The sequence below is a fragment of the Apis dorsata genome, unplaced genomic scaffold, assembly GCF_000469605.1.
Source record: "Apis dorsata unplaced genomic scaffold, Apis dorsata 1.3 scaffold_779, whole genome shotgun sequence".
In the NCBI taxonomy this organism is placed as follows: domain Eukaryota; kingdom Metazoa; phylum Arthropoda; class Insecta; order Hymenoptera; family Apidae; genus Apis; species Apis dorsata.
The window spans coordinates 69,494-83,260 of record NW_006263926.1 but is presented as its reverse complement, the minus strand read 5'-3'; the positions used below and the strand labels follow the sequence as shown (position 1 = coordinate 83,260).

Sequence of the window (13,767 nt, the reverse complement as noted above, 5' to 3'; positions counted from 1 at the left end):
CAACGAAAAACCCATTGAAAGGGGGGGGAGAAACGAGAATACATTAAAAAAAAAAAAAAGAAAAAGAAAGAAAGAAACAACTACTGGATGCGTTCATTTGATGAAACTTGATGAAACTTTCCTTCGACGGGCAACGAAGACGTTTCAAAGTTGGAAAAGAAACACTTTTGTGAATGGAAAGAAAAGGTCGAACGAGGAGGATAATCCAACAACTATATCCATTTTATCGCAATCGAACGAATAATTAATAGTGATGATGATTGATTAAAAAATTAGAAGAGAAAAGAAAACGATATAATAAAAAGCGGGAAAAATTGTTTGCTCAGAGGTTTCAGAATTACCTTCAGCTTGATCCACAGTTCCTGCGGATGTTTGATTTAGGTTGTTTTCCGCCTGGTTGGCCATTGTGTTCAGCTCGTGGCTCTGGCGGAGTACCGACACCCGGTAAAAGTAGTTCCGCCAGAAATTCTCCTCTGATATTCTGTGCAACACGATGTCGCGGATTAATAACCATAGATAGATTGCAAGCACAGTAGTTGGCTTCCGATTCCCTCTAATCGGATCCCGCTTTCGAAATTTTGCCAATTAATCCCACCCATCGCGGATTCATTTAACTTAAATCGTGGTTAAATAATTGATTCGAGTGCATTACGCATCGATCTTCGATCTTGAGATGATTGACGATTATTGCGTGTGATAAACGTGGCTATTGAAGGGAATGTTTGGAAGAAAATGGTTTGTTTTTAATTAATAATTTTAATGGAAATTAATCTTGTAGTGAAATAGTTATTATTGCGGATATGAGTTTTTGGAAATTTGATTATCTTCAGAATTGGAAGGAAATTCTAGATTTTGTAAAGATTTTTGAAAGCGTTAGGATAAAATGTAATCGTAATTTGAATTCGAGAGATTGTAATTAAGTCTGAAGATAAGAAGATTTTTTTTTTAAATCTAATTACTAAAAATAATGAATTTTCCCCAAGTTTAAAGTTTAAGAACGAGCGATTTTAATTGCAATTTCCAAAACAGCTGAGGATTATTAAACGACAATTGAACGAAACTACTTACACTTTCGGCACCAGTTGGAACCTCATGTTCTCCAAATTCGGATCCAAGGCGAGAGTTGCTTGCGCCATCGGTTGTACGGCCTCAAAGTCCCATGGGAAATCGACTTCCTTTGGCGGGGATTTTAAGAAATTGCGTTGATCCTGAAATCAATTTTTCCAAATTCTTTTGCACGTGTTTCAAAATTAAAATTAAAATTTCGTGAAATTGAAAATCGTTGATCGTTAATCACGGTCGGGATATATCTTTAACGAAACACCGTTTGTTTTAAGAAGCCGCAATTAAAAGACGATCGATTCGATTCTTAATGAAATACTTTATTGGCCGGAAGAAATCCAATTGTGGTCTTCAACCACCGTTCCTAATCGCGATACGATCTCTTCAACTCTAATTAACAAAGAACAATTTATATCTTATCTTGACATTGATCGTGCTTGCTTGTTACGATATATATATGTATATCGCGATAAGAAATATCTTGGAAATATCATTTATTAAAATTGATTAATTTTAATAAAAGTAATATTTATCAAGAAAATTAATAAAATTGATCCAGCTATTACAAGCAATATTTAATTCAGAAAGATATCCGAAAAATTATATTTATCCAATGGAATCACGAATCAAAATTTTATTCACGATCACTTCGAGAACTTGTCCGTAATATATCATTCACATCATATAATTAATTCACAAAAATCTTAAACACTCATATTTATCTATATACATACATATATCAGAACTAAAGCGAATATAAAATCTTCGACAAGTAACAAGTTAATTTATAAATTAATCTAATTATCTATTTACAACAGCGTTCAAATCAAAGCCCATATCGTGTAATATCCAATATCGAATTTGATCCTCGGTTAAATAAAATCTCTGAGAGATTTGATACACTTGTCGCGAACGTTTTCACGAAACACACGCGAGATAATATTCGCTGGAAACGCGTGACGATGAAAAGGCCATTGTGCGTCCAACGTGAGAATCCAATTGCGCGAAGCACTCTCTAGCCCAACGACGACGACGACGACGACGACGACGACGATCCTCGTCGTTCTCTCCCTCTTCTGTTCTGCGTGTTCCACGAATAGAAAGGAGGAATTACTCACCATGGAGAGAGATAAGCATTCCTCGCGGAGTATGTCCTCGTTAGGCGCGCCGACCCACGGTGCGACGGCCTCACCCTTTTCGGTGTGCTTGTTCGCAATGAAAGCCTCCTGTTCTCTGTTCAGCTCGGCGACCAATCTCTGCAATACCATTAATTCACCGTTAGAGAGCATCTGTCGCGGCGGTAAGGACTAATGTGTTTCACCGGAGGCAAACGGGGACAGAGAGTGCAATTAACAGTGTCATCGATGGGATACGTCGGTGAGATAGAGAGAGAGAGAGAGAGAGAGTTATTTTCACGGAGCGAAGAGGGTCAGACTCGGGTTATGTTCACTTCTCGGTTAATTAGATCGTTCTTATCGCCGATTTTCGACGATGATAATAAGAGGATAAGATCGCAGTGATGAGGTAGCTCGAGATGCTGGATTCATGTTGGGTTCTATGTTAGATATTATTCATGGAAATTTGGAAGAGGGAAACGAATAGTAGATTAGAATTGTAGTGAGAATTTTAGAATATACGTGATGTAGTTATTTTTTCAAATTTGAAAATCTCCTTGATAAGATAATGGTGAGATAATATTTGAAAAAAAAGATTGAGAATATTTCTTTGATATTTGATTAAAAGAGAATTACAAGAGAGAGTTTTCTAATCATTATTCTTCGGATATTTAGGACTATCTCGATACTTGATAAAAGTTACCAAGATTTTATTAATGGAGTGGAATTAAGGCCGATGATGATTTACATATCGTAACAATTATTTCCAAGATTTAAAGCAAATCTGGTAATATTCGAGAAAACTGACGATGATGGAACGTACATGCTTAAATATAATAATCGCGCGCTATGAGTTTCATAGGAAATGCGGAGATCTTATCCGTGGAACAATCGCGTGCGAAACTAGCGTCAATCAAAACCGGCTTCATGCGACCTTCCACCGTTTATTAGATTTCCAATAGGAAACGCTGATCCTGATTTTATGGGGAGCGTTTCTTCGGAGAAATCGAGTTTACTAGCTTCCTCGTATTTATATAGAATAAATGCTACTTATTTCGAATTACGGTCGAACGAAATTCCCTTCGCTGTTTGTCTTAAATATAAAATTATAAAAGAAGAAGAAGGAGAAGAATAGAAAGGAAAGAACGAATAAGCGATTTCGAAAACGAGGACGACGTGGAGGTTACAATGAAACGAAAGACCGAAGAAAAATGGACGAGTTGGGATACAGGGGAAAGCAGAAGGATTAAAACTAGTTCCACGATGGAGGAGGTAAAGCTCCATCGGACTGGTCGTCTTATTATCGCGCCTAGTATTTGGGTCAACGAAGATCTTCGCGATCTCCGGACCCGATGAACCCGATGCTGGCACGAGGGATGTGGTATTACGGGGTTAAGACTTAAGAAAATCGGTGTCGTTTTAGTAACCGACGATCAAATTAACTTTTATCGCTGTATCGTGCTCGTGGTTGGATCAAAGAACTCTTGATATCGCCTCGGATAATCCTGAGGCTTTTAACCTCTCTGTAATTCTACGTGAGATAAAAAAAATACGTATCTATATAAATATATATATATATTTTTAATTTATTTGTGTATAAATGTAGTATTAAATTCTTTATGAATTATTCATTCAAAGATTGTTATCTTACAAGGGACGGATAAAAATATGGATCTCCATTTTTCATAGACAGTCGTTAAAAGGGTGATAACAGCCCTCAAAGTTGGGCTAAGTCAGGGCTAAGAAAAATTGCCATCATTCTCTTGAATAAAACATCTATGAGCACGCTTGAAGAGGAATAATTTAACACCGACCAACCCTTTTTTTTCTAATTATCGTTACCCTTCTCGTGAGTATCCTAAAGGATAAAAAGATAGCTAGTTAATTGAATATAGCTAGTTTCCAGACTTTACCTTGACAAAGGGGAGAGAAATGGATCACCAAGTATCGCGTTGTTCTGAAACTTCTCTCTCTCTCTCTCTCTCTTTTTCTCTGTGCCTTTCATTCGCTTGATTCACGAAGATTATGGCAACCAGGCTGCAATTTCTCTCTGCGATCGATCGAGTAATAACCGACGAATAGTTATTTCCAAGCTCGTATTGTCGCGCAAGACGATTTTCCTCGTGAAAAATATTTCCCTCGTGGAAATGGCGTCGTATATTCGCGTGACCACCGGTTATAAAAATTCGTTGGTGTACACACAATTGTGAAAGAGTGACGTGCGCCCATCGACCCGGTTGAGTAAAAATAAACCGATTTTTCTGGGCCATCCAGATGGTCAACAAATTCCTAAATTCGAAGCGGTTGGCAAGAGGAAATTGTGCATGCATCAATTATGGAATAAAGCCACAGTTGGAAAGACATAAATCTTCTTCGAACGAAGCTTACGCGAATTGACAGATTTTGGAGGAATCGTAACCAAGAGATAATCCATATGGCGGCGCTAGTAGTCTGGCAAACCACTCCTTCATTTCTTGCGGTTCGTCGAACACGGCAAATATTTAATCGAAGATAATCTTACGGATACCGTGTCTGATCCGGGATTAAATTTTTAAACGAAACGTTTCACGATTATACAGATTTATTTGAATGCGTATACGATACGGATCATTCGACGTAACACGTTGAAGATAATCTCGAAAATTTTAAACTCAATTAACGAAAATAAATGAGACGTAACCCGTAGTATTTAAATAAAATATCCAAGTAATTTAATCAGTCTATCGAACCAGAAGTGATTAAAGCGCACACTTTGCCAATCGAAACCCCTTGAAACGATACTTCATTTTTTCCAATCGAAGCTTTTCAGAAAGGATCTATTGACAATTGATCGGCAGGATTTTATTACACGATCGTTCTAGCTGTCGGTGACCCACGATTTAACGAACGATGGGGTTACAAATGGCGGGGATTACACGAGAGAAAAGAAAAAAAAAAAAATGAACGAAAGAAAAATAGCGTCGAGGACAAAAACTCTCGCTTATTCGACCGCGAGATTGGTGACGTTTGAACGAAAGGAAGGGGGAGACTTAAATCTGGAAATAAAAATATCGATCCCTGTTTCCCCGTGGAAAGCTTGTACGAAATTGAACGAAAGAAGAATGATGCATCTCGGCGACGACGATGCACTGTCCACGCCAAGTGGGAGAACTTCGTTGACCTAAATAAGAAAGATAATAAGGGAGGCTTGGCGAACTTGATCCTCGTCACGACAACGAGCCCCTCTATCTTTAATGCATTAGGGGGATTCTTCCAGTTGGATTTCGCCGAGTCAGAGATTACTTGCACAGATTCTTTCGCGTGAATTCGTCCACGTGTCACGATCGTCGTTTGTATTCCGCCATCGTTTGAGTCATGGTCCGCGCACCGATTTCCTCGAGGCTATCGTCGGATCAACTTTAAATTAAAATTCTGTCTTTTTCGAGTATTTTGGAGAAATGTTTGACGTTAAAAGTTTTCTAATTGCAAGTTTGAAATTTAATTTAATTATTAATATATCAATATCAATTTTAAATTACGAATCTTTGATCTCTAATATTTTCAAAAATTTGAAAATTATTTTTAAATCAACTCTGGTAAGATAATATAGTATACATTCCCGATAGAATTTGTAATTTATAAAAAAGAAACGTTCTCTCATATTTTCCACGACTGACGATAAGACGTTCAACGCGAAATCAATCAGAGATCACTGGAAGTCAAACTAAAGTGCCGTTGAATTGGACCAAAGAGTACTTTAAAATTTCGATTGGTTGGAAGAGAATCGGGGATTAATTTCTAACTCGACGATTCCGTCCTTCTCTGTTTCCTCGCCATCCTCCTCGCTTGAATTCGATTTGACGCTTCTGTTATTTACCGTATTCTAACCCCCGGCAAGCTTGGAAACTTGGAAAAATATCTTCCGGTCTGATGGATCGTATCCGATAAATCGATACCCGCGACGAGTCAAGCTGAAGAAATGAAACAGCGCGTGCGAAAAATTCAAACCGTTGAATCCTCCTTTTGAAATTCAGAAATATATTTCTATCCACGATTGAGCGAAATAACGAAAGAAACTGTACATGAATATACAGTAGGTGTATAATCCATAAGCACGTATGAAGCCAACGTGTATCGTGACGGATATTAAAAAGATCTAGACTATTGATTAAATACAGAAATAAATAATACAGCCAGCTAGCAGGTATTGTATACGCAAAGCGTATTTGTTTGTTACTTCATAAAACGGAAAGGATTAACACGAATGATATAATATAATCATTTATATTCTCCTTTTTATTCTGTTTGAAGTTTTTTTTTTTTTTCCTTCGAGTTCCATTTTGCTTGAAGAACTCGCATGATGACTATTAATATCGATAATATTTATTTCGAGAGAGAGAGAGAGAGATTGTTTGGAAAAGCATTATACGAATACCTTTATATTTATATTTCTCGTCGTTTTATCGCCGTATTAATCATGCAAAAGGAAGTACTAGATCTAATGGAAAAGTTAATGGAAAATTAGCCCCGACAAACGCGGGGATACACACAACGTAATACATTGAACGTGACCCCTCGCATTTATTCCCTTCCATGGATAGTTCTTCTCTACATAACCACCGTCCGTGTATCGTCTCGATACAAAGACGAAGCCAGCTGCGTTTGAAAACTCTTTCAAATCTTAAGGATGAATCGATCTATGAAGCGGCGCGTTGAAAAACCGTGGTTGAAAAGCGTATCACCGATGAGACGGATGCACCACGACCTTTTCAATTAATGCTCTCGTTTCAAACTTTCATTTTTTATTCTTCCCATCTTGCCAACTTTCGTAGGCTTTTCCTTTTTTTTCCTCTCCTTTTTCTCGTCGCTCCATGCACGTACATTTCATTGACAATTAAAATCGATTCCTCCTCCTATTATCATTCCTCCCCAAAATTATTCTGTCGCTGCTTTCTTCCACGATGATATATCTTTTATTAATTGGCTTAGATAACTACTTGTTCTTGTTTGAAAAATATTATTCTAAATTTTAATATTTTATTTCTCTATTGATCGACTTTTAACCTGATCATTCCTGTCAAATAATATTATCCTAGATTCGAGTATCGAGAATCTCCAAGGATAACGCATTATCCTCCTAAAATTTTTACAGGGTACACGGAAAAGTACTTACCCCAGCTCGGATCTAGAACAAACTTTATCCGAAATTTCATTTTTTACATCGTTGGCGGATTTTCTATTGGTTGACGTTTCTTAACGAAAAATGATTTTAATCGTGGACAGCACGAGAGGATACGTTCATTCTTGTATTACGATCACGTGGCGGTGAAGAAACGTGGGAAGAATGCCACGAAGGATTTTTTTACTCAAGTCACAAGTTTCGAAGAGATGGAATATCTTGGGATTAAAGTTTCTAGAAGGTGTCATTGGCCAATGTATTTTCAAAGATTTCAGCATTTGAATTATGTTGTACAATGCACGTGTAAAAGATTCGTAACAAAAATTTGTCTTGTGAAAGAATAGAAAAATAGTCTGTTGTATTTCATTTTTCTACAAGAGATCGATAATTTTGTTGCGGATGTTATCTGTAATTATATTAAAGTCTTTTTTTTTACTATACTTAATCGAATCGTGGAACTCACGATGATTGAACAAGAGACGTTTTTCTTCTTAATTTAAGATAAGAAGATAAAATTTGCAACGATTTTATTCTCCTTCAATAATGTACAACGATATTATCTATTTAATTCTAAAGAAAAATTATATCTATTAGAAAAAAGAAAAAAATCAAATTTGCTCAGATTGCTTAATGAGTACATAATTTAAATTCGTAATGTATTCCATTACAAACCGATGAATATTGCATACGATCATTAATACGTTATTGATTTGTACATATATTAGTATTTGTTAATCACTTTCTGTAATTGATTGCACTATCCAAATATTATTGACCATTAGTGTACGTGATTTAATGTATTTAGATAATTAATGGTTGCAAATCATAGTTATTTATGAGATATACATATTGAATGACGAGAATTCTCGTAAAATACAAAGAAGGATGGAGCTGCATCTTTAGACCAGCATCGTTTAACATTATGAACATCGGTCTCGCGGGAAGGGAGGGAGACGTAATCACATTTATATTAGCAATCGAGTCGTAAATATCGTGTTATTGTAAAAACGACGTATGAAACGAGAAAACTCGATAACGGGAGCAACAACTCCATCTTAGAAGAGGATGGTAGACGCTCGATGGAACTCGATTATATTAAAAATCGGAGAGGGGTCGATGCGAGGGCCCTCCTCCGGGTCGCGAGACGCAATATCAGGAAGAACAGAATCGTAAAAGACCGATATAAGGCGGTCACGGGTCGTGAGGCGCGATATCAAAGTCGATGGAGCCGTAATGGAGTCGATGTGAAAAAAAAAAACATCTGAAATGGCTATATCGATACATTCTGCATTTTCTTTCTCATTTTCTTTTGGGATGAACTTCGAGTTTTTTGGGTAGAAGGTTTGAATCTTCGAGATTCCGACAACTGATCTTTCTGAAATTTCTGGATGACAAGGATTGTTGAAAGTAGACATTGAATTTTTGAAGGCTTTCTCTGAAGAGAGAAATCTTGAAAATCTTGGAAATTTCTTGGAAGATTTTTTGGAATCTTTTCCTTTTGGATTTAGAAAATATTTTACAAATATATGGATATACGTCTGGAATTTTATTACATAAAATTTCTATCTTACGATTTCAAATATTGCTTCTTTCGATTTCATATTTATACAGATATGGCTCCTTGAAATTTAAAATCCAATCTTTCAATCTTACACGCTCCATTTTCACAAAGATAAACTCCAATCGAGTCACGAATATAATCAAAAAAAGAGATGAAAAATTTCGATCTTCCGTCGTTCAAATCAAAAACCATTGCATCTCGGTCAAAAGAAAAAGCCATTGAATCAACGACCGATCGGCGAAAGCACATTTCCCCTCGACTCTTATTGCCAGAGTTATCAGAGAGTTAGATTAAGCCCCCTCCCTTAAATCGGCCACTTTTATTTCGTCGCATCGAGCGAGAGCACCCTTACTTCGATAAGAAATACCTCCACCATTTTCCATCCTCTCCGATCGTCGTCCACGACGTGAACTCTTTCGATCATTTCCTGTTCGCGGATTCGCCTCTAACGACTCGATGAACACACCTGTCAACCGGGATAACCGGCGATTATTGCGAGAGCCTGGGTATCGAGCACGATCGTTAAAAATGGGTTCCCCGTCGCGCTCCGTTTCACATTGGCTGACCCAATTTCACAACGGAGAGAAATCGTGGGGCATCCAACGAGGGGCAGCCGAAAAACGACTCATTCGTGGGATGAGTCGCATTCGAGTCTTGTTTCAGTCATCGGACGGAGTTGATGATTCCGAACGGGCGCGTCGACGAGTCGTCGAGATATTAAGGCCGAGAGACTTCGAGGATTGCGGAGCACGACTCGGCGTATGTGTGTCGAGCAGCGAATTCGACTAATCGATACTTTCTTCCCGGGCTTTCCCCGGAGAAACCTTTCGTACTAACGTTTCGATCTCTCTCTCTCTCTCTCTCTGTTTTTGTTCCACACACCGGTGTGAAAATTCACCAGAGGATGGAAAGCAACAGAGGAGGCAACGTTGTAATAGGAGCTTTTTTGAAGAGAGTGGGAGGAAACAGTAAATAATCTCGTTTCCTTGGGAAGGAGGAAACTATGGAAAGGATCTAAGTAAAGCTCGATTGTTAAAAGGAGATTATCGGTATTTAACGCTAATTTCTAATTAATTCGTAAACTTGTAAGGATATATATGAATTATAAAACAATCCTCCACGAAGACCTTCGTCTAAAAATAATCTATTTACTCTGTCGCAGACGAGTAAATGTTTTCTTCTTCCAGTGATTGATACATCGACTTGACTTTTACGTAATATTGCATACGTATAATATATTTTAACGAAGTAATATTGTGCAAATTCAGAGGGAAGGAGAAAGCGATTCGAAGCGAACACACGATTTTTTAAATGAACGTGTCTAAATGGAAAATCGACTTGCACTGTCAGGAACGGTTTGACGTTGGTTTTGAACAATGATGTTGAAGTTCAAACACGGGGGAAACGTAAGAGGAGTAGAGAGCTTTTGTAGTTGTGGAACAATGCGTGTTTTGTACGAAGATAATGTCGTAGGAGTGTCGTAGGAGTGAAGGATTGATTCGATGATTGTTTGAAGGAAGATCGAGATCGATGTGATGGATGCTCGACGAAACGAAAAGTTATAAGTTAAGAGATAAAAATACTTCAGAAGAGGAAAATGGAAGCATGTTGTTGATTCGGATAAGAATAGATTGCTTCTCAAGTTATAATTATTCTTCCATTTGCGATTCGAACTATGAGTTGCATGGTGAAATTCAATTAAATTTTTATCAATCGTAGAAATAATTCCATTTGTAGAAATGAAGTTTTAATATCCAAGATCGATCGAGTTTGACGTTGAATTGACGTATCTTTCGTTGTATCGTTGATATTATTAACAAATTCTCTCTCTTACAATAATATAAATTTTCAAGCAAGGTTTTAACAATGGGATCGCCCATTATGAAACAATTTCCATACGATATTCCAAAGTTAGTTCAAATTGTCCTCAAAGTTGAAGCAGAGTTCGTTTGCTACTCTGAATTTGTATCAAGTGAAAAACTTAATCACGATGGTTCTGAAATGTGAAGAGAGAGAGATTATCAGCTAGTTGAATCTTTTGTCCCAGTTTCAATCCTATATTATTTAATTTTTCACAAAACTGGAAAAGAAATTACACACCTCGATTCAAATTATATATATATATATATATATATTTATGCTCCAAAACTGTTGTAATATTCTTTTATAACATATTTCCTTTCAATTTCAATTATTTTACTTTCGAAACGCAATAATGCATCGATAATTAACACGCGAATTTGCTTTATCTTTTCCAAATTTTAAACTTTCACTCTATAATTAATGAAACATAATTATCCGGATAATTAACCAGGATAATCTGATAAAATTGGGAATAATTAACAATTAATTAAACGAAACCTTTAGAAGAGAAAAATCTTGTGAATTTAACACAAGATAATTGCACACAGAAATATGAACAAATTCTAAAACTATTCATTTCTATTACCATTCATTTCACAATCATTCGTCCGACAAAAAATTTATGATTATCAATCGTACACAAAATCCATTTCATTTATAACCAAACGTTTATTTTTTAACGAGATAATTCGAGTAAATCATTTTTCCTCGTCACGTGGTAGATAAACGCGTGCAAGAATGTTTTCGCGAGACGATTAACAGAGAAAGAAAGAGGCTCGCAAATGTAAATGCAGCTATTGATCCGCACGCAAGCCTTGACAGTAATGGATTCGCCACATTTTTACCCTTAATCATTTTACCTCCACGAGCGTTTTTTTTCTTTTTTTTTACGCGCGTTCTTCGAGAGCAACGAGCGTTGAGAAGGGAAAAAGGAGCGCGAGGAACAGTCGGAAGACGAGGGAGAAGGGAAAATTTTGCGGCGGGCCAACGAAAAACTGCCACGGACCGACTTATTGATCCGCGATGGTCTGCCCGACTTATATTTCTCGGTCAAACTTTCGTTTCTCGTTTCAAAAAAAATTATACGAGTTAAATTAGACTATGTATATATATATATATGTGCACTCGTGGTTGCAAAAGTTTGTGGATGGAAAATGTAGAAAAATAAGGGAAGAAATCGTTTCAATTTTTCCGTTCCGAGGAATTTCGAAAAATTGTTAAATTACCGGAAACAAATTTCACGGCAATTTTTTTTTTTCTATCCACTGAGAAAATTTTCACTTCTTACATTGTCGAGCGTTTCACAATTTCTTTCGTAATGAAAGAGAGAGAGAAAAAACGACAACCGTTCGAGAGTGGCATAAATTAAGTCCTTCTTGATAATCTTGATAAGAAAATTTGCATTGTTCGAAGATTCGTTGGAAAAACGATTCATGGAGAAGAATTGAATACACTTAATAAGAGAAAATAATTCTGATCGAAGATCAGATGCGTGCACAATGGCACAGAGACGCGAATGCAAAATGTCCGATATTAATCTCGTGAACGATTCGAGAAGCTTGGAAGAAAGAAGTTTTCCGATAAAAAGGGGACAAAAAAGGGGAAAAAAGAGAAACATTGTGGAATATTGCACGGAACATTGTAACGAAACGACAGAAGGGAGTGTTCTCGCGATCGGTGACGGGAGACGTTTCCGAGAAGAACAGGCCTATTGATCCGCGAAGCAAGTGGCAAAGAGATGGCGGGTGCCTCGTCCCTGACGTAATATCCGTAGCTGATAGAGAAGGCTCCATTTACGATTTTCACCTCGTCCCGGGGGAGAATCGACGTCACGAGAAGATTCTTTACTACGTTTCTTTCCTTCCTTTCTTTCCTCTCATTTCCTTCTTTTTTTTTTTTTATTTTGCGACACAGTTATCCGAGACATTCCCTTCTTCTCCCCCGATTTCCAGAATGTCTCCTCCAATTCTCCTCTTGCACGATTTTCTTATAGAGGCTCCGCAGCTGGCTTCGCTCGTTTTTCACGCAACATTAACCTCCTTATTGCACGCTTCTCTATAACGCTTTTCATTCACTGTTTCACGATTCTTTAAATTATTAAACTCGAGGAGGGTGTTCTCCATTCTTGAAGGTATAAATCGATCAAATGGTAAAATTGTAGTTGAAGCTTCCTTTTTTACGAGAATATTTTTCTGAATGGATCAAATGTTACGTTTCTTCCAGAGGAAATTCGTTAGCAGAGTTATCTGAATGAAATACGCGACGAATCGTTCATCGTTAACGTCTGATTGATTTATACCGGTTGCGTTAATTAGGATCGAATACACATTGAACAATTCTATTCGAAATTGAGATAGAATTGGAGAGTTAGTTTGGCGAACTATGATTCAGTTCCATCGAGTTACTGGAATCAAAAGAAAAAGACGAAAAGCAATTATTAATTATTGGCTGATTACTTGTCGTTGAATATCAGCCATATTTGTTTATATCAGAGATGAATTTGTCAGAATTACGACCATACCCATTCTATTTAAACCGCGTGCATATACGTTTAATGCCACGACTTACACTTGAAAAGGTGCTAGTAGTATAGCCCGACCATGGTCAGACTGGCAAGTTCAACGGAGAAAAATCAATGAACCTCGGTTGCGCGAGGTGTAACGTTTCCGTGTCTGTCGCTGCTTTCCCAAAGACGAAACAAACTTTCTATTTTTGTTTGCTGAAAATTTGCTGAAATATCTGGAAAAATTCCTTATTCCTTTGTCACTCAAGATCCGTTCCAAATATCTTTTAATTTACTTTTCAATCAAATTTGCCATTCTTTTCGTAGCTTTTAATTTAAACACTAGATTTTATTCTATTCAAAAAATTTGGTAAGATCGAGAAAGAACCGATTTTGAGGATTATAAAAAGTTAGAACGAAATGGGTTAAAAATAAACTCGATCTGAATCCTAGGTTCGTTAAGGGCAAGTAGTAACGAGCGAGACAAGGTTGACAATAATTACAA

General features: G+C 37.0%; 1 protein-coding gene across 6 annotated transcripts in view; it reads right to left on the bottom strand.

Annotated features, from left to right (window-relative positions):
* The window catches only part of LOC102679428 (synapse-associated protein 1), a 63,191-nt gene that overhangs the window by 8,310 nt on the left and 41,114 nt on the right, over nt 1-13,767 (bottom strand). For all 6 annotated transcript variants that reach the window (XM_006622836.2, XM_031513866.1, XM_006622838.2 and 3 more), the window contains 3 exons: nt 2,181-2,318; nt 1,069-1,208; nt 342-481 (listed from right to left, as the gene is read on the bottom strand). In XM_006622836.2, the coding sequence (XP_006622899.1) occupies nt 342-481; nt 1,069-1,208; nt 2,181-2,318 (418 nt within the window). The remainder of the gene's footprint in view (nt 1-341; nt 482-1,068; nt 1,209-2,180; nt 2,319-13,767) is intronic.